This window comes from Staurois parvus, unplaced genomic scaffold, assembly GCF_062004578.1.
Source record: "Staurois parvus isolate SC_StPar_1 unplaced genomic scaffold, SC_StPar_1.0 ptg000021l, whole genome shotgun sequence".
In the NCBI taxonomy this organism is placed as follows: domain Eukaryota; kingdom Metazoa; phylum Chordata; class Amphibia; order Anura; family Ranidae; genus Staurois; species Staurois parvus.
Window position 1 is genome coordinate 8,991,837 of NW_028317817.1, and position 26,576 is coordinate 9,018,412.

The following is a 26,576-nucleotide window of genomic DNA, read 5'->3' on the forward strand; positions in this document are numbered from 1 at the left end:
GCTCAGAACACACAGATGTGAACTAGATCCACAGAAAATCATGCAAATGGACTGTAGTGCATTTCTGTAAACTGGAAAACACACTAAAATCCACATGATTCACACATGACAAAGCAACCATAAGTGTGAACCTAAGGTAAATGTTTAATTGTACAATGAAGATTTTATGCACATATTAAAAAAAAAAAAAAAAGTAAATGTAAACCAACAGTTTAACCACATGACCTCCCACACCTATATACCTCTGTTAAATTAGATCAGGTGTTACTTTTCAGATCTAGGCTTATTGATTTAGTCTTTACTTATTAAATTAATATATACATAATTTATTTGGGGACAACATGACTTTCTTTTGACAGTGATGTCTGCATAAATTACTTTAAATTCTATATGTTCTGAAGATAGTCATGATGAGACACAACAATCTGTTGCTAGTTTGACCAGTGTTCATTTTAAAGCAACCTTATTTTACTATAGCTAAAAAGTGCACTTTATAAATGAAATACATTTTTTGTTTTTACTATTTTGCCTTTTGATGCAGTGCTACATCATAATATACAAAGCACATAAAATGGAAAACCATTACATTTGAATAGAAAAAAATGTAGGGGAGGAAAGAGTTAATCAGGGGAGAAAACTTTTAACTAAGGTATTTTAAGGGGTTAATTAGGAGCACTTTTTTTGCTACATTGCTGGAACTGATATTACCATTATTAAATCTAACAACATACTAATATTGATGTGATGGAGCTGATTTTCTGAAAGTGTGGATGCTGTTCAGTTAGGAAGGTGAGTGTTCACATTCTAAAGTGAATGTTCATGTAGTTTCGTAAGTAAGGTGGAGCTGTGTACACTTTGAATTCCCAGTCATGTGCAAGGGAAAATTTTTAAAATAATAATTTTTATCTTGTACATGATTGGATAATGGACACACTTTCACATTACTCACTAAGCTAAATGAAGGAAACGTGATTTTACCTTTTGGGTATCAGTGGAAATACGTAGCTGATGCTTTACAATTAGCGTTTATTATTCTTTCTATTAATATTTTTCATTACATAGATTTGTAGAAGGCATGTCATTTTAAATTGGTATTATTACTATAATCCAGTATTTATAAAACCTGCTCTTTATTTAATCTTGCCCACAGCAATTTCTAACAAAGCAACCGTAAGATAACATTTACTAGATGATCAAGGGATATTCCTGAAGTTCAGTATTATGAATTGGCATGTTGGACGAAGCATCTGGCAACACTTCATAGGCTGAAAATTATTTATTAAATGTATTGCAAGAGTTGGCATTGCCATGTGACATATTTAATAAATAATTTTCAGCTTAGAGAGGGTTGCCAGATGCCTCTTCAAAATTTATAGAAACCTCACTGTGTTCCAAGTAGTTCTCTAGGAAGATTTAACATCATAATTTACATACCTACTGACAGAGCATGTTCTTTAAGTACTGACCTGACCATAGCGCTCTTCATAAAATAGTCATTCAAACTGTAAGTCAAGCAGTATGGAAAGTAATGGTGCCATTAACATCTGCATGAAAGAAGGAAAGGTAGTAAAAGTTTATTTCACCCAACTAACTTTATTATCTGACATTTACAAAAGAATCAAATAACCAATCTTTATTAAGGCTGATATATAAGCTTTAATTCTATTCATGACGTCTAACTGTTGAATAATTTAGTTGTTTAGTGTAAAAATAAGAGCCACTAAACATTTTTCCCATTATGAAGTTATGGAGTTATCACAGTTTAACTTCTGTTGTGAATGGGAAAGGAATATGTAATGTGTACATTTCTATGGAAATGTATTGCTCATACCCATATTTCAAAGTGTATTAAATACAATAGCTGAGAGTAAAGTTACAGATAGGCCCATATATATTTGGACACAGGCACAATTTTACATTTTTTCAGGTATTTACCAAAACATATTCAAGCTATAATTATATAATGGATATGGGCTGAAAGTGCACACTCTCAGGTTTAATTTGAGGGTATGTACATCCAAATTGGAGAAAGGGTTTCGGAATTACAGCTCTTAAGAGTAGCCATCCCCCCTTTTTCAAGGGACTGGACAATTGAATCAAAAACTATTTCATGGCCAGGTGTGGGCTACTCCTTCGTTATTTCTTCATCTATTAAGCAGGTAAAAGGTCTTGAGATTATTCTAAGTGTGGTATTTGCATTTGGAATCTATTGCTGTGAACCTACATCATGTGTTCAAAGGAGCTGTCCATGCAAGTGTAACAGGCCATTGTAAGGCTTCAAAAATGAAACAAATCCATCAGAGAGATAGCCGCAATATTGGGAGTGACCAAATCAACAGTTTGGTACATTCTAAGGAAAGAAGAACACACTGGTGAGCTCAGCAACATAAAATTAATGTCCACGGAAGACAACAGTGGTGGATGATTGCAGGATCTTCTCTATGGTAAAGAAAAACCCATTTACAACATCCGGACAAGTGAAGGACACTCTCCAGGAGGTAGGCGTATCATTGTCAAAGTCTACAATCAAGAGAAGACTTCACGAAAGCAAATACAGAGGGTTTACCACAAGGTGCAAACCATTCATAAGCCTGAAAAATAGAAAAGCCAGATTAGACTTTGCCAAAAAACATCTAAAAAAGCCAGACCAGTTCTGGAAAAGCATTCTTTGGATGGATGAAACTAAGATTACTCTGTACCAGAATGACAGGAAGAAAAAAGTGTGGAGAAGGCTAGGAGCAGCTCATGATCCAAAGCACACAATGTCATCTGTAAAACATGGTGGAGGCGGTGTGATGGCATGGGCATGCATGGCTTCTAGTGGCACTGGGTCATTGGTGTTTATTGATGATGTGATAGAAGACAGAAGCAGCCGGATGAATTCTGTGGTATTTAGAGATATACTGTCAGCCCAGATTTAGCCAAATGTAGCAAAGTTGATTGGACGGTGCTTCACAGTACAGATAAACAATGATCCAAAACACACTACAAAAGCAACCCAGGAGCTTTTGAAGGAAAAGAAGTGGGATATTGTGCAATGTCTGAGTCATTCGCCTGATCTCAACCCAATTGAGCATGCATGTCACTTGCTGAAGGCAAAACTAAAGGTAGAAAGTCCCACAAACAAAGAACAACTGAAGAGAGCTGCAGTTAGAGCCTGGCAATGCATCAGAAAGGAGTAAACCCAGTCTTTGGTAATGTCCATGGGTTCTAGACTTCAGGCAGTCATTGCCAGTAAAGGATTCTCAACAAAATATTGAAAATGAACATTTTGTTTATGATTATATTCATTTGTCCAATTACATTTGAGCCCCTGAAAATGGAGGGACTGTGTATAAAAATGGTTGCAGTTCCTAAAATTTATATTTGATACTTATGTTTAACCCCTTGAATTAAAGCTGAAAGTCTGCACTTTAAATTCATTTGGATTGTTTCATTTTAATTTATTCTGGTGGCATATAGAGCCAAAAGTATGAAAATTGTGCCTGTGTTCAAAGACTGTATATATGGACCTAACTATATGCTTTCCCCACATATTTTTCCATATATTTGCAAATGTATGCAAAGTAGTTAAATATCAGGATCAGGTTAGTAAAATGTATTACACCACAGCACCTGTATTATATGAGTGCAAAATTTTAAGTGTACTGTATATCCAAATTAAAAGTTAAACATCAATTCTGCATAATCCTTCTGCAAAACCACTTCTCTTTTTTGAACCATGTTAACATAGATTAGGTATACACATTTCAGAAATTACAACCTTACTCATGCTAAAAACAAAATACGATAACTTGCAATCTCAAACGGTAGTTCCAAATCAATTTGCTCATGCACACACCCCTAACCTAAAGGGGTGTCAACTCATGAGCATGATAGTAAAAAAAAAGAAAAAATTGAGGCTAAGGCACCTATCACATTAACACAAATCAAATCCTGTTAAAGATTACCAAAATGTTGACTCCCCATAAGGGTCTGCATAAAAATTACCAACTCTCCTTTTCTCATACATACACCACTCCCAATAAACAATAGTTGCATATTTATTCATAGCATGATGTAATATCTGGAACCTGTTAGGCTTTTCTATGTTAAAATGGTCCAACAAAGAAGAGTTATTTTACAGAAAAATTATGTGAAGGTGCTGTTTTATCTTTTCATTGCCTATGTATTGTGGATTTGGTTGGCTACGTTAGGATTGGAAATATCAGTAAGCTTTTTTTCCAAGCTTTTGTGGTCTGTGTCCCTGTAATATGTGTTTGTGTGCTTAATATTTTATTAACGCACAGACATTATAAAAATAGTTTTTGGATAAACTATTATATATGTGAATATATAGTTCAGGCTGTGTTATCTAATAATAAAAGCAAATGGTATACTGCAGTGTTACTAATATCAAATAAAAAACTCTAAGCAGTGAGATATCATATTGAAGATAGAAGATGAGAAACCAGGCGGCCCTATAATTATTTATCAGTGTAGTCCCAATATATAGTATATAATTGGTAGTTTCCTAAAAGCCACATATTTTTGCAGTAATCTATAATGAAAAATAATTGTTCTTTCTATTTCTCCACAGTCCAGAAGTTGTTAAAAGTGAACCATATGGTGAAAAGGCTGATGTATGGGCAGCCGGATGCATCCTCTATCAAATGGCAACACTGAACCCACCCTTCCACAGTACCAATATGCTGTCTTTAGCTACCAAAGTACGCAGGTTTGCATTGTTTCACTTTACAAGCAAGCTGGCTGCTCTGTCCTAGTTTATATGATATAGTGACAGCAATAATATTAAACGGTGCCATATTTACTACACTAGCTGCCACTTACTCCAGGCAATGCTAATAGCAATATGTGTACAGTTTGTTGATTGCTAAACCACTGTCACAAATATAGTATGATCTAAAGGAAGACAATCCTAAATGTTTTATATAAATGTACCTATTATTATGCACCCATTCATGCTTCTGCACTTAAAAAGATGTGCAATTTTAATGTGTGTGAATGCTGAGGGCATTTTAATGTGTTGTGGTGTGTTTTTTACAGAATGTTTCATGTGTTTTTGTGCAGTTTATAATGTATTAAAGTTCACCTAAAATGTAGAGGTGTGAATGAGCTCTAATGCTTCATTTATATTATGCCTCAATTCTTCTATGACCTGCAGACTATATATACCTATCAATAACCCCAGCAGCTGTAGAGCCTTCCGGATGGAAATATCAGGCCTCCGTTTTTACAAGCCGACCTCAATGCACTGTTTAACTGGGCAACTATGTGGCAAATGAGATTTAATGTTGATAAATGTAAGGTTATGCACTTGGGGGCTAAGAATATGCATGCATCATACATACTAGGGGGGGGGGGTACAACTGGGGGAATCAATGGTGGAGAAGAATCTGGGTGTTCTGGTAGATCACAAGCTTAATAATGGCATGTAATGCCAAGCTGCGCTTTCTAAAGCGAGCAAAATCCTCTCTTGTATTAAAAGAGGTATAGACTCCAGAGAGAGAGATATCATATTACCCCTGTACAAATCATTAGTAACACCTCATCTGGAATATGCAGTTCAAGTTTGGGCACCAATTCACAAAAAGAACATTGGGGAACTGGAGAAAGTACAGAGAAGGGCAACCAAACTGATATGAGGTATGGAGGAGCTCAGCTATGAGGAAAGCTTAGAGGAACTGAACTTATTCTCTCTTGAGAAGAGGAGATTAAGGGGGGATATGATCAACACGTATAATACATCAGTGGTTCATATAGTGAACTCGGTGTAGAGCTATTCACCGTGAGGTCATCACAGAGGATAAGGGGGCACTCTTTATGTCTGGAGGAAAAGAAATGTAATCTCCAAACACAGAAAGGTTTCTTCACAGTGAGAGCTGTGAAAATGTGGAATAGACTCCCTCAAGAGTTGGTTCTGGCCAGCTCAGTGGATTGCTTCAAAAAAGGCCTGGATTCTTTCTTAGATAAACAGAATATAACTGGATACTAACATTTATAGGTAAAGTTGATCCAGGGAATATCCAATTGCCTCTCGGGGGATCACTAAGGAATTTTTTTCCCAGCAGGAATAAATTGGATCACGCTTGCTGGGTTTTTTGCCTTCCTTTGGATCAACTGTGGGTATAGGATTATACCTTTTTTTTTTCTTATGGTTGAACTGGACAGACTTTTCTCTTTTTTCAGCCAAACTAACTATGTAACGATTTTTTCTCTAGAATCTTACTTTACCATTTTGTTTTATTATATGTAAACATCATTATACTTTAATAATGTACTGCTATAACAAAGCTAGTGTGTACAGCAACCAGAAATTGGAAATTTAGACTTGATCTTCCAGGCATCTGTATGCTTATGATGCATGAAGGGGCATAACAGATGACTTAAACCTTTAAATTCACCTGAAAAATCGATAACATATGCTTGAAATGTATGCAAAAACTTTGCAACAATGACTGACGTGTGGCTAACTTGCATACTTCAAAAAACAAAATGTTTTTACCAAGACTTATTTTTTTTCTAATTTCATTGATGGTTGCACAACGTTGTGAAATTAAACGTCCAACTCTCCCAACAATGTTTATGGAGTAATCTGAATCTTTTTCTTATTTAACAATATATAAATCTCTTGAATACAACTATATTGTTCTGTGTCTGCTGCCACCTTTAGAAGCTTTGAGTAAACACAGTAGTTTTGCTTCATTACTAATAATGCAAATTTCTTTCAAAATAAATACTTCTTTTAGCGTACAATAGATATTATCCAGTAGATTAACTTCCCAATTATTCTATGAATATTTCATTGCTAAACCATACAGTACTTTGCTTGTATGAATTATAATATCACAGACACAACTTATTTAGTTCTATTAGTTAAATGGGGTTTTCTTAGCAATATAAAAACAGTATTATGCTACTGTGACAGTTTTGTAATGAAATTTTAAAAATTGCATTTTTTTTACTGTTTTAGGAGGATAATGTTTCTTGTAGAGGCAGTAATGTGTTCATTATGTGACATATAACTTCAGTTTGTGCTATGCAACAACTCTTTTTCTTCTCTGGCTATCCTCAATGCAAAATTCAGCACATTTTTTCTCTATTGATGAAAGCACTCACCTGTAGCAAGGAACGCTAGGGACGCCATGTTTAGCTTTTCAAGTAATTCATAAATCTGTTATAATTTAGCATAAATTGTGGCCTATAGGACTCTGGGCTAAATGTTTAAAAGTAAAAATGTCTAAAAAATGAAATGTTTGTGTTGCCCTTAGCCCTTATCAAATGTTTACAGTTTCTGAACAACAGAATGAGGTGTCACTTTGTTGCTGCACTTTCATAAGTGAGCAACAGTCTGCAGCATATCACCCAGCAAGGGTGAGACACCATATGAAATAGGTGAGTAGTCTGTTTAGAAATCCTTGTTGGTGGTGATTTGGTGCCAGTGACAGGATCACTAGTGTGACATGGCCCTTAAAGTGAAACTCCATCTTCTCACCTCTCCCCTAAAAACTATGGGCTTGATTTAATAAAGTGTAGAGTTGAAAATCTGGTGCAGCTCTGCATAGAAACCAATAAACTTCCATTTTTTTTTTCAAAGCTGCAGCTAGAAGCTGATTTGCTTCTGTACACAGCTGCACCAGATTTTGCACTCTTCAGTTTTAATAAATCAACTCCTATGTGTATCTGGCTTTTACCATTGTAATTTTCGTGTGATTGTATGACAAGATGTTTTATTCAGCCCCTCATGGGCTTTTTCTATCATGCAGCTCCAGCGAGTTGCATTGCCTATGGCTTGCAATGACTATTATATATAAAAGTGCAGCGCTAAAAATGTGAATACTGTATAATAACTTAATTGATATAATAAAAAGAAAATAAAAAAGCAAAAAGAACACTGTGAAATGAATATGTCCCAGTGCAAAAGATCCTTAAATACAATCATATGTCTTCAATCACTAGGATGATCATATATGTCTATGTGCAGCACATATCACCCAACTAAAATATCTTTAAGTGCAGTCATATATCTTCAATTAATATAGTTATCTGATACATTCAAGTGCAACATGTGTCATCCCACTCAGTGCAAAACAATTGAAAAACAAACACAAAAAAAATAGCCATGTATAACCTCTCCCAGTTCCATTATGCTTCAGTTTTATGCTAATGGTCTTGGAAAATGGATGTCTTTACTCCTCAGAGAAACAAAATCCATTTTACTTAACTTTTTTTAGCAAGATATTTTAGGGCTCACATTGCTTTTCAGATCAGCGGTTCCTGGGCAACACTTTGGAGGCCATACCCAGTCCCTGTCATGATGAAGACAGGGGGCCTACCTGTAATGGGACCTTCAAGCACTGGCCTCTGCTGTGACACTATCCAGACACATTGTGTTGTGTGTTAGCCACAGAGTGCTTTACAGGTGCCAAATAAAAAATGGGCATAGTACTTCCCCTGCTTCTGCAGCTGATATTGTGAAATCCTTTCACTTGTCCTTTATTGGTAGCAATAGAAAGAGAAATCCACCTTTGAGGTCTATACACAAAAATTCTATATCTAGTTCATAGTCCTCCCAGTCCCTCTGCTTTCCTATTTCAAACTGACCTCACTGGCATGAGAACACCTTGGGGGGATAGAGCAACTAACCATATGCTCTGGTAAGTAAACGTAGACTAAAATCAGCAAAATAAAGGCAACGCTACATCCCACACCTGAAAAGGATTACATACAGAATCTTCACAAATTTGAATTTTAAAAACCCCTGTGTTAAATTACTGAAAAATATACATATAAATACATTTAAGAAGATATATATATATATATATATATATATATATAAAACCATAAATTTTTAAAAACATTCATGATACATGCAAACAAAATATATTACAAAATGATAGAGCATACGTGTGCATTTAGTATACTACATGTGGCAGTTACAAAGTAAAGACTCCCAATCAGGGGCGGACTGACAACTCATGGGGCCCCCGGGCAATAGGGGATCATGGGGCCCCTGTGTTCTTGCCCAAACTCAAAAAAGCCTATGAAAAAGGTACCAGGGGCATCTCATAAGGGCCCCCTACTGACCCCGGGCCCTCGGGGCAGTGCCCAATTTTCCAAATGGTCAGTCCGTCCCTGCTCCCAATTATTATGACTCAAGATTTTGGAAAGAAGTCCAAACATGTGAAATCCAGTCCCAAGTGAAAAGTCCTCCACTGCTGTGAAGTTATTTGATCAATGATCATGAACCAATACCAGAAACACTCCAGCCATATCTTAAGTGATCGATTGTGTCCTTAAAGAAAGACTGTTACTTGAGGTCCATTACCTTCAATTGTAGAGCGGTCATGGTAATAATATATATGTAAACCATCCAGGATTAGCTCTCCTTCAGATCCTCAGATGCCAGGCATCTCCCTCTCAGTTGTCGACTGCGTGCATGCATATAAGATAAACATGCCACAATAGTGTAATTTCACAAAACACAGTTTATTGAAATTTGTTAAAAACACTGACATGTAAATAATGCATAAAGGGCTTCTCAATAAGGTAAACTGCTGTGTGGATCGGCAAAGCCGACGTGTGGTAATGTTACCATGTCTGGTCCATCCCCTTCACGTTTCACTAGATGCTGACATCTTCATGGGATGTGCCGAATGCCACTCATCAGGTATTTTACATGAGCTTGAGGATAGAAAGGTAGGCAAATGTAAATTACCTAGCTTCCAGCTTAGGGAAACACTGGGCATACCACAACTGCTGCATAGAGCCATCTTAACTGCACACAAAAAGTTATACAGTAAAGCTTATAATATGCTTATATCCACAAAAAGGGACTCCATACTACTATATGCAAAAACTAATATGTACATGTGAATATATGTGTATTAAAAAGGAGAACATACTGTATATAAAAAAGAGCAAAAATATGTAAAAAGTATATAAAGAATAAAAAAATAAAATGCCACTCTGCTCTTCACAAAAAATGGTGCATACACCATAAACCAGAAAATTTTAAATAAGAATAGATACACATAAATAATAAAATCCCTCAAAAATTCTTAAATCACATTTAAACCCATAAAAAGATAAACACACCCAAAATATCATATCCAGACTTATATTTGTTATTACTTGTTTATATCCCATTCAATGTTAAGAGCAAGAGGGGAAAAAACTTGAAATTAAAAATCCATCTAGTCTCAATATTTCTTTCTTAGTATAACTACCCATCCAATGAGGATCATATTTATCGATTCCCATAAAGAGAGTCCCTGAAGGACTCTTGTATGGCACAGTGCATAGTGTATAGATATGCTGTGACATCTGCACACCCTTTTTATGTTACCAGTGTGGTCACTTAACCTTACTTGTTGTACCCTGGTGGTCTTTCACACGTACTGGAGGCCACAAGGGTACTGCAGCAAATAAACAACTTTTTTTGCAACACAGAAAATATATGACTTCATATGATTATATGATCACTTCTGAAAAAAAGGTATTTATAATGTGTGTGTGTATATATATATATATATATATATATATATATATATATACACTATGTTGCCAAAAGTATTAGGATGCTTGCGTTTACATGCACATGAACTTTAATGGCATCCCAATCTTAGTCTGTAGGGTTCAGTATTGACTTGGCCCACCATTTGCAGCTATAACAGCTTCAACTCTTCTGGGAAGGTTGTCCACAAGGTTTAGGAGTGTGTCTATGGGAGTATTTGACCATTCTTCCAGAAGCGCGTTTGTGAGGTTAGGCACTGATGTCAGATGAGAAGGCCTGGCTCGCAGTCTCCACTCTAATTCATCCCAAAAGCGTTCTGTCGGGTTGAGGTCAGAACTCTGTGCAGGCCAGTCAACTTCCTCCACCCCAAACTTGCTCATCCATGTTTTTATGGATCTTGCTTTGTGCACTGGTGTGCAGTCCTGTTAGAACAGGAAGGGGCCATCCCCAAACTTTTCCCACAAAATTGTGAGCATGAAATTGTCCAAAATGTCTTGGTGTGCTGACACCTTAAGAATTACCATTCATTGGAACTAAGGGGTCAAGCCCAACCCCTGAAAAACTACTGCACACGATAATCCCCTCTCCACCACATTTTATACTTGGCACAATGCAGTCAGGCAAGTAACGTTCTCCTGGCAAATGCCAAACCCAGACACGTCCATCTGATTGCCAGACAGAGAAGAGGGATTCGTCACTCCAGAGAACACGTCTCCACTGCTCTAGAGTCCAGTAGTGGTTTGCTTTACACCACTGCATCCAATGCTTTGCATTGCACTTGGTGATGTCAGGCTTGGATGCAGCTGCTTGGCCATGGAAACCCATTCCATGAAGCTCTCTATGCACTGTTGTTGTGCTAATCTGAAGGGCACATGAAGTTTGGAGGTCTTTAGGTATTGACACTGCAGACAGTTGGTGACTTCTGCGCAGTGTGCACTTCAGCATGTGCTGACCCCGCTCTCTCATTTTACATGGCCTTCCACTTCATGGTTGAGTTGCTGTTGTTCCCAGTTTCTTCCATTTTGTTACAATACCACTAACAGTTGATCGTGGAATATTTAGTAGCAAGGAAATTTTACAGATGGACTTATTGCACAGGTGGCAACCTATCATGGTACCACGCTTGAATTCACAGAGCTCCTGAGAGCGACCCATTTTTTCATAAATGTTTGTAGAAGCAGTCTGTATGCCTAGCTGCTTGATTTTATACACCTGTGGTCATGGAGGTGATTGGAACACCTGAATCCAATGATTTGGAGGGGTGGCCAATACTTTTGGCAATATAGTGTATATATTTATATATATATATATATACCTTGCATTTATATTTTAAAGTGGTTCTAAAGGCAGAAGGGTTTTCACCTTAATGCATTCTGTGCAAGAAGCTTGCTATTGAGGGCACTCGGCAGGGAGGAGGAGTCAGGACTGCCAGCAGGTGCCCCAAAAAGAAGAGGGTCAAGCCTACTCTGTGCAAAACCATTGCAGAGAGCAGGTAATGACATGTTTGTCTTCTGCTTTTTTAAATTACATCCTTTAGAATCACTTTAAACTGAATGGGTTGATTTACAAGGTAAGAACAGGGTTGTGGCTGCTTTGTGCAAAACCATTACAGAGAGCAGGTAAGTATGACATGTTTGTTTGTTTGTTTTTTTAAATGACAACCTTTAGAATCACTTTAAAGGGGAACTTCACTCTCTCAGTAAACATTAACTATTTGAAATCCTTATTCTGCTAGCCTTAGTACATAGATCGAAAAGTATAATATAGTTACTTGTTTTACTCTTTTTCTTAGCACTTCTTCAGTTACTTTTTGGCTTCTATGCCTAAGCAAATGATGTCATACATCCCAGGAGTCTTCAGGAGGGGGAAGGGTTTTTTTCAGTTAAGCACACCCTCTTGCCTGCATGTCTGAACTAAGGGCAGAGAGATTCTAGGAAGTAAATGCAGAATGAATCATCTGCCCTTACTGAAGATGGCCATGGTCAGAAAATGCTAGGGGGTGTTTTTCAAAGTGAGGCATGGAGAAATGGATAGATGGATGGGGAAGTTTGCTTTAAATATCAAAAAATAATGAAATAGCGTTTTTGGTTTGTCTTTCTCAGATGCAGTGTAGTTCCACTTTAAGCTGAATGGGTTGTTTCTCTGTGTAGAAAAGTCAACTATGCTCTTAGAACACTAGTAAAAAAAGAGAAGAGTGTGAGGGTTTATACCAGTCTGGCCACTTTTTTTTTTCTATTATTACCAGTGTTCAAATCCTCTGGTGAGCAGCTCTATAACCAACATGTCCCTGAATCCTGTGTCGCTCAATTAAAAAAATACATGTGTCAAGATTTATAGTGTGTAAAATTATCTGTGACTCAATTGACAAAATGTCATCTGACTTCTTTCCCTTGTGATAGCAGAACAAGAAATTAGAGTAGTGGTTGTCACTGGGACAGGAAGATACAGAATGTAATAATAGGCTATAATAACAGAGCTTTAACCCTTCCCTGCTTTGCTAAAAATGTTGATTTGTTGCAATCTTTTCTTTGAAATTCTAGGTAACTTTTTTTTTAAACATTACAATGTTGCTGTTATTTAAAAAAGGAGAGAGTGAAAAATGTCAGAACTTAATAGCAATTCTAAAATCAGTGCATTCATCTTTTAGGACTCACGGCAGCAGTTTTTGCTAATCTAGCAATAATTTTAACTTCCCTTGAGATTCTGTATATGTTACATGCCAGTTATAAAGTATATATTTGAAAATGAAATGTTTTTAAGCTTTATTCTGATGACACAGAAATATAATTTGTTTGCATACTTAAAGCAAATTCACATACCTCAGCAATTTACCAGACAATCTGAAAAGTATTCCACCTATTGCAAAATAGTTTCTTTCCTTTCACTATTTTCACCTTTTGAATGGTATTGTTCAGTTAAACATATTGCAGTCAGCTGTTATATTGTATTTTTTCTTCAGATAGTTTAAGAAAAACATTACAAAGGCGCCCTGATTATTATTTTTGTTGGAGAATGTCTGTAATACAACATGGTGCCAAGAAATTAATAGGTTACCCAGACTGCCTTATTAGCAGTTAAATAGAATGGAGTTGATTTTCTCAAATTCTGTTCACTTAACAGATTGAATGTCCATGTAGCTAATAAAAAGGTTGAAGCAGTGCTCGCTCAGAATTTGCAAGTATGGGCAAGGGATTAAAAAAAAAACCAGGATTTTTTGCTTGTACATGATTGGATGATTGAACATTGCTTCCCCTTACAGTATTCACTAAACTAGGTGAGCATATGCCTTTCAAAATAAATAGAGATGAACGAATCGAACTTGGCGAAGTGGAATTCGTTTCGAATATTAGGAAAAATTCGATTCGCGCCGAATCCGAAAATTAGCAAACTTCGGATGCGCGAATCTAATTTTCCCCGATCGGCCGATTTTCATCCCTTCTACAGCCGGCAAAAAGTGTCCCTGCAGAGAGCTCCGCTATTTCTGACAGTTCTCTGACAGTTCCTTCACATTTACAGCGGTTGAAACATTGTATCTATTTGTTTCCATTTAGGATACAGATGTTTTTATTGGGAAACAAATAGATACAATGTTTCAACCACTGTAAATGTGAAGGAACTGTCAGAGAACTGTCAGAAATAGCGGAGCTCTCTGCAGATACACTTTTTGCTGGAATGGAATTCTTCTTATTTTCATCCTACTTCTTCTTCTTCTTCTTCTTCATCCTCATCCTCATCCTCATCCTCTTCTTCTTCTTCATCCTCATCCTCCTCTTTTTCTTCTTCTTCCTCTTCTTCTTCTTCTTCTTCTTCTTCTTCTTCTTCATCCTCATCCTCTTCTTCATCCTCATTCTCTTCTTCTTCATCCTCATCCTCTTCTTCTTCATCCTCATCCTCTTCTTCATCCTCATCCTCTTCTTCTTCATCCTCATCCTCCTCTTCTTCTTCTTCATCATCCTCATCCTCTTCTTCTTCTTCCTCACCATCATCCTCTTCTTCTTCATCATCCTCATCCTCTTCTTCATCCTCATCCTCTTCTTCTTCTTCTTCTTCTTCATCCTCATCCTCTTCTTCTTCCTCATCCTCATCCTCTTCTTCTTCTTCTTCATCCTCATCCTCATCCTCACCCTCTTCTTCTTCTTCCTCATCCTCTTCATCATCCTCATCCTCTTCTTCTTCTTCTTCATCCTCATCTTCTTCTTCATCCTCATCCTCTTCTTCTTCTTCTTCATCCTCATCATCATCTTCTTCTTCATCCTCATCCTCTTCTTCTTCTTCTATTCCTTCATCCTCATCCTCTTCTTCTTTTCCTTCTTCTTCTTCATCCTCATCTTCTTCTTCTTCTTCTTCCTCATCCTCATCCTCTTCTTCTTCTTCTTCATCCTCATCCTCATCTTCTTCTTCTTCCTCTTCTTCTTCTTCTTCTTCATCCTCTTCTTCTTCTTCATCCTCATCCTCTTCTTCTTCTTCTTCTTCCTCATCCTCTTCTTCTTCTTCTTCATCCTCATCCTCTTCTTCTTCTTCTTCTTCATCATCTTCTTCTTCTTCTTCTTCCTCATCCTCTTCTTCTTCTTCTTCTTCATCCTCATCCTCTTCTTCTTCTTCTTCTTCATCATCTTCTTCTTCTTCTTCATCCTCATCCTCTTCTTCTTCATCCTCATCCTCTTCTTCTTCTTCTTCATCCTCATCCTCTTCTTCTTCCTCTTCTTCATCCTCATCTTCTTCTTCTTCTTCATCCTCATCCTCTTCTTCTTCTTCTTCTTCTTCTTCATCCTCATCCACTTCTTCTTCTTCTTCCTCATCCTCATCTTCTTCTTCATCCTCATCCTCTTCTTCTTCTTCTTCTTCTTCATCCTCATCTTCTTCTTCATCCTCCTCCTCATCCTCTTCTTCTTCTTCTTCTTCCTCATCCTCTTCTTCTTCTTCTTCTTCCTCATCCTCTTCTTCTTCTTCTTCCTTATCCTCTTCTTCTTCTTCTTCCTCATCCTCATCCTCTTCTTCTTCTTCTTCTTCTTCTTCCTCATCCTCATCCTCTTCTTCTTCTTCATCCTCATCCTCTTCTTTTTCTTCTTCATCCTCATCTTCTTCTTCTTCTTCTTCATCCTCATCCTCTTCTTCTTCTTCTTTTTCTTCTTCTTCTTCTTCTTCATCCTCATCCTCTTCTTCTTCTTCCTCATCCTCATCCTCTTCTTCTTCATCATCCTCATCCTCTTCTTCTTCTTCTTCATCCTCATCTTCTTCTTCTTCTTCTGCATCCTCATCCTCTTCTTCTTCTTCTTCTTCTTCATCTTCATCCTCTTCTTCTTCAATTGAAGCTGCTTCTGCTCCGCCAATCTGCCATTGGACTCTTGATAGTCGTCTCCCCACACTGCTGCTGGGGGGACTTTTTAACATAGGCCTCTGTATGGCCTTCAATTTAAGCTGCTTACGCTTCGCCACTCTGCCATGGGCCCCTGTACCGCCTCCTCATGCTGCTGCGAGGCCCGTAATCTGTCATGGGCCCCTGTACCGCCTCCTCATGCTGCTGCCAGGTCCAGAGTGTGTCATGGGTCCCTGTACGGCCTCCCATTGCTGCTGTCTCCATCGCCACACTCTGCCATGTGCCACTTTCAGGTCTCCTCACACTGCTGGTGGGTTCCATTTTGTCATAGGGTGCTGTATGGCCTCCCATTGCTGCTGCCTCCACCGCCACACTGTGGCTCCACACTCTGGTTTTGGCCCCGTGACTGCCCAAATGAGTGAAGTGTGCGGTGATTCTAAGATCGACGGCACTCATCTGCATGTCATATTGACTGACAGTATTATTTCTCTTCCCCAGCAGACTCCAAGGGCATTTAAATTAAAGGTACAGTGTTCTGCACTAATATAAAGGCTCTCTGAAGCCTAGAAACCCTTTTAATAAGTTAAATTCGCAGCGAATAAATTCGCATCAAATCAAATTTATTCCGCAAATTCGGCGAATCAGCCGAATCGAATTTTTGAATAATTCGCTTATCTCTAAAAATAAACATACACTTTCCAAAGTGAACGCTCACTTTGCTAAGTGAACATTTTCTGTTTCTTTAGTAAATGCCCTTTTTCCATCTGATACTTTGGAATCTAATTATGGCACAGATATAGACTTGTTATTAGGTAGGTACTGTAAATATGACTGATATTTGGTAGATATGACTGTTAAAATAGGTATTCTAAACTAATCAAACATTTAATCAGTTCTAAACATAATCAAACATACTTACTTCTTACCCCTCTAAAGCTAACCATACACTATACAGTCTGATTGCACAATCTCTGTATGATCTCCTTAAAGTTGAGCATACACTAAACACTCTGATTGTACAATCTCCTTTATCTTTAACATTAACTATTCAGTACAAGAGCCAGTCTGATTTGATACTGACTGAATGTATTTTTTAGGTTTGTCCTCATATTACATCATTTTGGTAAATATTAGGGAGATTGTGCATTCATAATCAATAGTGTATGGCTGGCTTTAGATTTACTAAAACTATTTAATAACCTAAGAAAACTATTCAATTTGTATCAAATCAGACAGGCCCTTGTGTAATGGTTGTGCGCATTAGGCACATGAAAGCTGTAGGCGACATCCATGTTCAGGTCTCAGGTGATTTTGTCATGAGTAGAGGCATAACCCAGTGATCTTACCCCCTCCCTCCTCCTGAAATTCATGGAATTCATAGCCTTAACGTTTAACACACTTTAACACAATGCCTGTTGTCACAATTTAGGGACAGCAGACACCAGCACATACTGTAGGTCTTTGCCAGAGCTGTAAACAGTTAAAAGAAGTCCGGGTAGAATGTCTGTTAATTTCTACTGACCAAAAAAAACCCACAATTCTACAGATTAACACTTCCCTCTGACCTATCATAAAATTATGACAAAATCCTTCAGTTCTATCACACATGGTTTTTAGAGAAATTAAAGCACTGGGAACACATAGTGTGCCATAAAATGGGGATTGTAAAGCAGTTTGGCTTGCGGTGACTTTTTAGAGACCCCTGCCCAATTCAAAACTATAGGCAATTCATAAAATCAGACAGGACCAAGACACACCAAAATTAAGTTCATATTTGAATGGGGGATATCATACCAAACAAATCGATACCATACATGGCTAAGTTATAGTTTACAGAAGGTTAGATAGCAGTTAGATAGCTCCTGGGTGATAGGCCCATCTGATAAACTCTGTGTTTAGTATCCTTGGACACAAAATATAGTGCTAAACAATAATCAGTTTCCAGAATGCAACCTGTACATATTGGAAGATCTTAACATTAGTATAAAACTGTGTGTAAGGGAAGGCCACAATACAGCCATAAACATGGTGACGCCCCATGGCCACTCCTCAACTGCTTAATTGGTCACATGGTCTCTGACAACACCCCTTTCATACCAAAGAAAAAGAGACTGCTCCAAAAGTTGACAGCTTTCGTGTGCCATCAACCAAAGAACACCTGTTAAGTTATGAGAGTCAATAACACCTTGCTCACCCTTGACTGAACTCTGCTAAACCTAAGGACTTTGCAAGTATTTACCTTTTTTCACCTTTTTGTCTCGTGGTTGTTTGTTATTTTGTAATATCTTTGCTTTTGTAAATATTTTATTTCCACCATTTTGACCTTTTCATTATTAAACCTTATTTTGAAGAGTGTTGAAATTGTCTCTAAATGTGGTAATGCAAAGTACAAGAATCCCTGTCTCTTGAAGAGTGCTACTGTAACATACCTGGTTGGGGAGCCTGACGTGGAGAGATGGCGTCCTCTTAGCACTCCCGCTCAGGACTCCTGATAGGGTAGACAGAGGGTATTGAGCTAGGAGGGGCACGAGTGCCTGACGGGTCTGTGGTGAAAGCTGGCAGGTGATGACCCAGAAGACCAGGATGCAGGTTGGTTGTGGATGCAGGTGAGCAGGTGCAGCAGCAGGAAGGTATAGCGGAGGTATGGACAACCACGGCAGCTGGCAGCCAGAGATAGACACAGGCAGGAGAGGTAGAAGCGGCAGACAAGCTGGGTCAGGATCAATCGGGCGGATCAGGTACAGAGGATCAGGCAAGCGGATAGTCAACGAATGAGCCGGGTCGGTGCGGGCGGAGTTCAGTTGTAGTCAGGTCAAATCAGGTAGATAACAGGAGTCAGGATACAAGCACAGAACGTAGTATACCAGAAGGCACCATTCTAAGTGCAGCAGGGGTTTAACTAGCCCGCCTGTGCACGGCGGTTCGCACACATGTGCGCTCTCGTGTGCTCGCAACCGCGTGCGCATGCGCACCAGCACGGCTGGCAGGTACCCGGCATTGGCGCATAGATGTGCGCAGACGCGAGACTTCTTTACCCCGACAGCTACTGTAGTATAAATTCTCTGAGTATACTTGTCTGCGGTAACAGTGTGTGTTACAGACATTTATTCTAAAATCATAGTTATTGCTAAGATTGTGAGTTTCCTCCATCCTGGGAAAAAGGTGGTGGTGGTAGCTTAAAGAGTTAATTGCTTAGTCAACTAAACCCAGTGACAATCGCTCTCAAGCTGCTGGCACCTAGATTGTGGTCCACCGAGCTGGAAAATCTTGGTGCAGGGTGCAGCTAATAGTGGCATTGTGACGAAAGTGACAGAGCAGTGTGAGATTGGCCAGTCCTTTTTTAATAATTGGTGAGAAAGGCAGGGGTCGGGCACCGCGTTCATCCCACCTTGCACTATATAGATGATGGTAGATCTAAAGGTGATTGTACACTCAGTTTGTATAATGTATGACCAACCTAAAGCCAGCCATACACTGACTGAAATTCTGCTGATTCAGCAGGGACTGAAGAAGATGCTGGAAAACATTTGTCAATCAGCAGCTTCGGCCACTGATCAGTGTATTCTGACAGCGGCACACCTTGTTTGTGTGGTTGGAGGAATCTTTAATTTCTTTTATTTTCAGCCTGTTGGCTGAACAAAAATAAGACTACGTGTATGGACAGCTTACATACACCTTGTTGTAGTCAAATTGCCTGCTACGCCACTAACAGGTGAAACTTCAAGTAGCAAGCTGACCAGATACAGTAAAGCTCTATAACTTTTAATTTATCTGAGATTTTGAACCTAGTAGCTTCATTAGAAAATGCAAACAACAGAGGGTTAAGGGTCAGGATTGATGGACCCTTCCATGATACTAAAGGAGGATAGGAAGCAGTGGATAAAATTTAATCAAGTCTGGAAATGTCCTTTAATGCTATATCTTGCAGTACACGATAACATCTGATCTCTCCGTATAATGATTCATCATTTTTGTGTGCCTTGAAAAACCTTAGTGTCTGCTTATTACAGCTTGTGTCACAGTGATAAAAGCAAAACATTTTTTCTTTTAGATTGTAGAAGCTGTGTATGTTCCTGTACCGGAGGGAATGTATTCCGAAACAGTCTCAAATACCATTAAAAGGTAATAACATTTACTATTAATATTTTCAACTCACATTGATTATCCCCGAGAAAGCAAATATATTAACATTCTACAAATTGTAAAAAGTTACCATGAGCTGTCTGGGATTAAAACAAATCCCAAATGTTTTTTTGAATCCTGACACTTGTGTACCAAAGGAATATCAATTATTCCTTCTACAATACAAATCAATACCTACTTTGTTAGTCAATGGGATAATGTCCATGAGCAGTTTATCCACTTGAAGTTCAGAAAGTTTTACCCCCTTCATGACCTGGCCATTTTTTTTTATATTTAGCACTGCGCTACCTTAAGTGGTAATTGCTCAGTCACGCAACACTGTACCCAAATTAAATTTATATAATTTTCTTCACACAAATAGAGCTTTCTTTTGGTGGTACAAAAACCAAAAAAATCACCGTGCTACTCTGAATATCAAAGTGTATATGTCCAAATCATATAAACCGTTCCTATCAAAGTAAAGGGAATAATAATAATAATTAGTTGCCGCTGCTCACTGCAATGTGTTCCCACACCGAAATACTGAACATTCCAAAAAAAGTGTAGCACAGCGCTTTTTTGGTATGCGCTTGTGCAACACTTATTTTGGTATTTTCAGTATTTCTTTTGGTGGTATTTGATCACCACCGGGTTTTCTATTTTTTATTATATAAATGAAAAAAGACTGAAAATTTTGAAAAAACCCCCCCAATATTTTTAACTTTTATAACATATCTAAAAAAATCACTGTAAGTGGTTATACACTTGTATTTGCCCATTGCAAAGGTATGTGTTGCCAGTGGCTGTATCAAGTTGTGTTTTTGCAGAAATGTTATGCAATAAGGCCTATACAAGGGCTGTGCTGCGCATCCTTGGTTAAGAGCATTGTTTCCTTTGAAGTCAGTTTACATCATTGCACGGCAGTGGTGTGCACTGATAATTAGGTTCTATATGCAGGGCCGATGCTTCCACTAGGCAAACTAGGCACCTGCCTAGGGCTCACTGCCACCTAGGGGTGCCTGGGTGCAGCACAGGCTGTTACTCTATCTGTGTGGGACGCTGCCACATCATGAATGATCCTCCAGCTGAGCAGAGTGGTGGCAGAGGGGAGGAAGAAAGGACAGAGGAAGATGTAAGGTGTCTGGGGCCAGTGTAGCAGCTGAGCTGCTGCTCTTCCAGTGTTCCACTCAGACTCAGTCCCTTACTGCAATCCGGCTAGTGGCTGCTGATCACTGTGGAGTCCCAACCTTTCTCTTTCCATTCATCAACAGAGGCAGAGCTGCGCCTGCGGAGGAAGGTAATGTCTGACTGCAAATGGATACCCTTCCTATAAGCAGCCAACACCAACCTTGACCACAAAGTCACAGATACACAATACAATATAATGGTGTAGCGCTAAATGCATATAAACGCATATATATAAAGGCATGCAACACACCCCTACCCACAAAATAAAAACATAAGCCCCAAATAGGGGATCAAGTGGTAGTGACACAAGTGATTCCTCTTAGAGGAACTTATCACACGTGAAAAAAGTCCAAACGGTGTGTAAATCTTGGTAATAACCTAGTCCTTATATCTTAAATGGATGCAGAAACCCAGACTGATGAATGGATGGTGTATGTTAAGTGCCACACTCTGCAAGGTGATATCCGTGAACAGCCAAAGTGCCTCCTCACCTCCTTTATGAGACCACAAGGGTCACCACACTTTGTGGAATGTCCACATATATCCCAGGATGGTTATATCGGTAGATGAGCCCCTCTCGTGGTTGGATATCCCTGCTACTCCTCCACGTCCTCCTGTCACCTGGCTCCACTCCGTAACCGATCCCACCAGAAGGTCATAAACAACAAAACAGACCTCCCATAGTGTAATACTGCATAATCGCTTTATTGTTAAAGAAATAAAATGCCCACTCACATAGAAGATGATCACAGAAAACTTAAATCCACTGCTATGGGAATGAACATGTGAATCTAGCTCAGAGATGGCGTCCACGTCTGGGATGATGTCACTACACCTCGTCCTATCAATACATGCCAACGCGTTGCGTCACGGTAAACACGTGACTTCATCAGGGTCCTTGATGAACACTTTGGCTGTTCACGGATATCACCTTGCAGAGTGTGGCACTTAACATACACCATCCATTCATCAGTCTGGGTTTCTGCATCCATTTAAGATATAAGGACTAGGTTATTACCAAGATTTACACACCGTTTGGACTTTTTTCACGTGTGATAAGTTCCTCTAAGAGGAATCACTTGTGTCACTACAACTTGATCCCCTATTTGGGGCTTATGTTTTTATTTTGTGAGTAGGGGTGTGTTGCATGCTTTTATATATATGCGTTTATATGCATTTAGCGCTACACCATTATATTGTATAATGTCTGACTCTGATGTCTCTTGTCTGTGTGAGTATGACCCGTCTGACTGGCCGGCCTTCCATCACATGTGCAATGTGTCAGTGAGTGATGACATCATAACAATCCCACAGTCTGCTCTTCTAGTGCCTGCTGATCTATGTCAGTGTTGGTGGTGGTGTGTTGTGTTGGATATTTCACTGTGTGGGATCGTTCAGTGCAGGTGCTGTGTGTGTGTGTGCGCTCTAGGCTGCCTGCTGTCACAGCGTTTTTATCTCCCCCCATTGCCTGGGGAACTCCAGCCTGGGATCTGCCAGTGTTGATCCATCATCCTCCACTCACTGCAACTGTGACCCTGCCACTGCCAGCCACAGATACAGTCCGTCTGTGACACTGATGTTGTCTTTAATATTGGTGCTTGTGGCATTTTAAGGCACTTATTTTTGCAGTGTAAAAGAAATTTAGCAGTTTCATGTTTTGTTGATTTAATATTTTCTACTGTTTTTAAAGATTTTATTTCTTTTTTGGGGGAGCACAAGTAACTGGTCTTGCCTAGGGCGCAAACCAGTCAAGCACTGTCCCTAACTACATGTAGTACCTTTTGTTAGCACAGAGGGTTGCAAACTACTGCATCACAACACCATGGGTATAAAACTCACTTTGATATTTCATAAAGTTTGGACAAAGAAAGGTAGACAGGGTGGGGTGCCAGTATCAGCACAGATGTTCTGTTTCTGCCAGTGCACACCAGCAGCCGTGCGGCCATGTGTTCAGCTCATGTGCCTGATGTTCTAACTCATGGTAGTACATATTTATCTGTGTAAATGCAGGTTGAAGCATATTGTAATGAGCTGACCATCTACTTACCTCTTGTGTGAAGCTGTCAATCCTCCTTGATTCCCATTAGCTCTCACACTGGTATATTTTTTCACTGGGTGGTCATGTTGTTCCTATTATGCATTCAGAAGTGGTACTGGCTGAAATCCCACATTATATGCAGACACCGTGTCAGTATGTCCAGTTTAAAAGCTGCTCAGTGCATCATAGCTTGATGAAAGGTTCCTGGTGAGTCTAGATGGATTTGGAATTCTGTCTGTCATTCTGACTCTGCTTCATTGTATGTTACTTACCCTGACCCTCTGTCTGGATCCTTGACTATAACTGTCTGCAACTTGCTGTGATCTCCAGTTAGACCATGATGTAGTAAAGGCAAATAGGCTGCTTATTTTACTAGGGAGGTTGCACTTTGCAAAGGAATTATTCCCAGAGCTTAGTGAATTTAGTGAAAATTCATCTTGCAAAGAATACCCAGTCATTTTTCCTTGAACATGTTTGAATTTTGGAGGTCAGTAGTGCTTCACCTTATTCACTAAGCTCTGGGAAAAATTCCCTTGTGAACAGTCTATTTGCCTTTAGTAAATTAACTCCTATGTCTCCACTTCATGATTTGGTACTTTGCCTCTTCTGTTTCTATTGGGATGAACCCAAGGGACCACAAGCCAATTCGAAAATGTTTGTGGGGTTCAATGTGAGCCCACATCTACCTTTGGAGACATGGAGGATTTGCTACCACTCATGACATGTTAACACATTTTATATACAGCATATATATTTGGGTTCCTACTTGGTGCATTTATATGTGTAATTTGGTGAATTGTACCACCATACCTATGCAAAGAAAGCATATAATATTATTGATAACCAAAAAGAAAAAAAAAATATTGATAGGTGCTTTCTAACACAATAAATTATACAGCATACTATATGAACAGCTTTTAATGTCCAATCTGAGAAAAAAATCAAAAAGAATGTTTAAGAACCAAAGATATCTGAAATGAAGGGTACTTTTTCCTGTATTAGCTGTCTTCTTGTTCAGCCAAACTCTGGAGCTGTTGTCCACAGCAACCAGTCAGCTTCTATCTTTTATTTTTTAAATCTTAACTGAGCATAGAAGCTGATTGGTTGCCATGCACATCTGCTCCAGTTTTGAGAAATCCCACCCAATGTATTTGACTATTACTATTTCCCATCAATGTATGCAGCGCTTTACATATATATTGTACATTCACATCAGTCCCTGCCGCCCTTGAGGAGCTTACAGTCTAAGGTATCTAACTTACATTCATACATACACATACTAGGGCCAATTTAGACAAGAGCCAATTAACTTACCAGCATGTCTTTGGAGTGTGGGAGGAAACCCAAGCAGGCACAGGGAGAACATGCAAACTGCAGGCTGTGACTAGGATATGAACCGACGACTCTAGTTCTAGGTGGAGTTGCTAACCACTCAAGCACTATGCTGCCCCATGCTGCTGACTATGCTACACAACTCTTGATTATCAGTAAAGTTGGCCATAAATGGATCGACATTCAGCTGTTTCAGCAGGGACTGGTAGAATTTTGATCCATCTATGGGCATTCCCATTCAAGAGCAGTCAATCTAATGACAAACTGCTCTTGAACAGGCTTGTGGAAAAATGTTACTTCAATCAGTACTGCAGCCAATTAGCTGCCCCAGTTTGTTTTTGGGCACTATACCTTTTCTTTTTGCACTGTGCTTTCAAGGATGGCCACCCACACACCAATTCTTATCCCTGCTGGGTTGCTTTATAGTTACGAGGGAGAAATGGTGGGTGTGGTTCAGGGCGGACTGACAACTCATGAGGCCCCCGGGCAATAAGGGATCATGGGGCCCCTGTGTCCTTGCCCACACTCAAAAAAGCCTATGAAAAAGGTACCAGGGGCATCTCATGGGGACCCCTACTGACACCGAGCCCTCGGGCAGTGCCTGAGTTTCCAAATGGTCAGTCCGCCCCTGGTGTGGTAACAAGTAGTGCCGTCATCCCTTACAGAACAATATATAGAAACACCCTCTATATGATGGGATTTTTATGGCACGAACAAAGCAAAAAATATAAGGAATACAAGTATACCCTGCAAAGGTTTCATCTCCTCTGCAGTGTTCAGTGTCATTTTTGTTTGCAATGTTGTGGGTAACATGACTAACCCAGCATATAGGTAGGGATGCCACCTTCCCCACAAAAAGAGTACCAAAAAAGTGGGTGTAGCTTGATTTTAAGGAGCATAGCCTTAAACTGGCCATGCATTATACAATTTTCTTGTTCAATTTCCTTTAGCTTTACCTTCAACTATGTAGTCCAAGGGCTTGCCTGATTGCATACACATTGAAAGTGTTTAGGTTTGACCTCATATTATATGGTTTTGGTAAATCTGAATTAAAATTGTACGAGAAATTTGTATAAAGTTTGGCCAGCCTTTCTGGGGTTTTTCTCACCTCATAGAAATACCATATCTGTACATTGTCCTTGACTCAGCATATGTCTCAATTCAAGCATTTGGGTACATAGTTTTATTCAGCTCTGAACAGATATTTGTTGAAATGACAGGAGGGTTGAGGAGGGAGGGTAACTCTCCAGGCACAGCACAGACAGAATCTACAAATGCCTTTATTCAGTAGAGCAGGGGAGGTTAGAACTCCTGGCATATTTTTATTTCTGTCTATCCCTGATGCAGATTTTCAATGATAAAGTATTATCAGCAGAACAGAAAGTGAGAATAATTCTCTCTAATAAATGGAATTTTGCTTGTTGAGCATCTTTGAGCTACAAAATGCTCAGGTGTAAATGAGGCTTAACAGAATATATGCTGATGCTCTCTTCATTCTTCTTAGTTCCTTTTCCTGCCTGTCTGGTGCAGCAAAACCAATACTAAGTAATGCAGCTGGAAAGAGACAACAGAGGAAAGCTGAGAGTAAAAAGTGAGGCTGAAGCTTGAACACAGAATCAGTGGTGTATAGCAAAGGCTGTTTCATCTGTAGAGCTCTTAATTAGTCACTGCACTTCACTGAGCTTGATATTAGTAATAATGAGATAATGTTCACACCATTCATTGCAGCAAAAGTTATCTCTCACTATAGATCAGGGGTATTGAATTAAAATTCAAGGAGATCCGGTCACTATAATTTTCTTCTGGCCGAGGTCCGAATAGGGTGTGACCATCAGCGTGCCCCCTTACATTAGATGTCACCATCAGAGTGCAACATTAGATCATGTATTCCCATCACATCAGCCGTGCCCATCAGAGTGCTCCTTTACATCAGTTGTCCCCATCACAGTGCCACCTTACATTAGGTATTCCTGTGAAAGTGCCCCCTTACACTCAAAGTACCCCTTTCCATCATATTTACCCATCAGAGTGCCCCTTTACATCATATTCCCCAACAGAGTGCC

At 39.1% G+C, this 26,576-nt stretch overlaps 1 protein-coding gene across 1 annotated transcript in view; it reads left to right on the forward strand.

The window, feature by feature from the left end:
- Window positions 1-26,576, forward strand: part of NEK10 (NIMA related kinase 10) — a 371,560-nt gene that overhangs the window by 194,288 nt on the left and 150,696 nt on the right. The window contains 2 exon segments of the mRNA XM_089691216.1: window positions 4,580-4,709; window positions 19,885-19,955. Of these exon segments, the coding sequence (XP_089547342.1) occupies window positions 4,580-4,709; window positions 19,885-19,955 (201 nt within the window).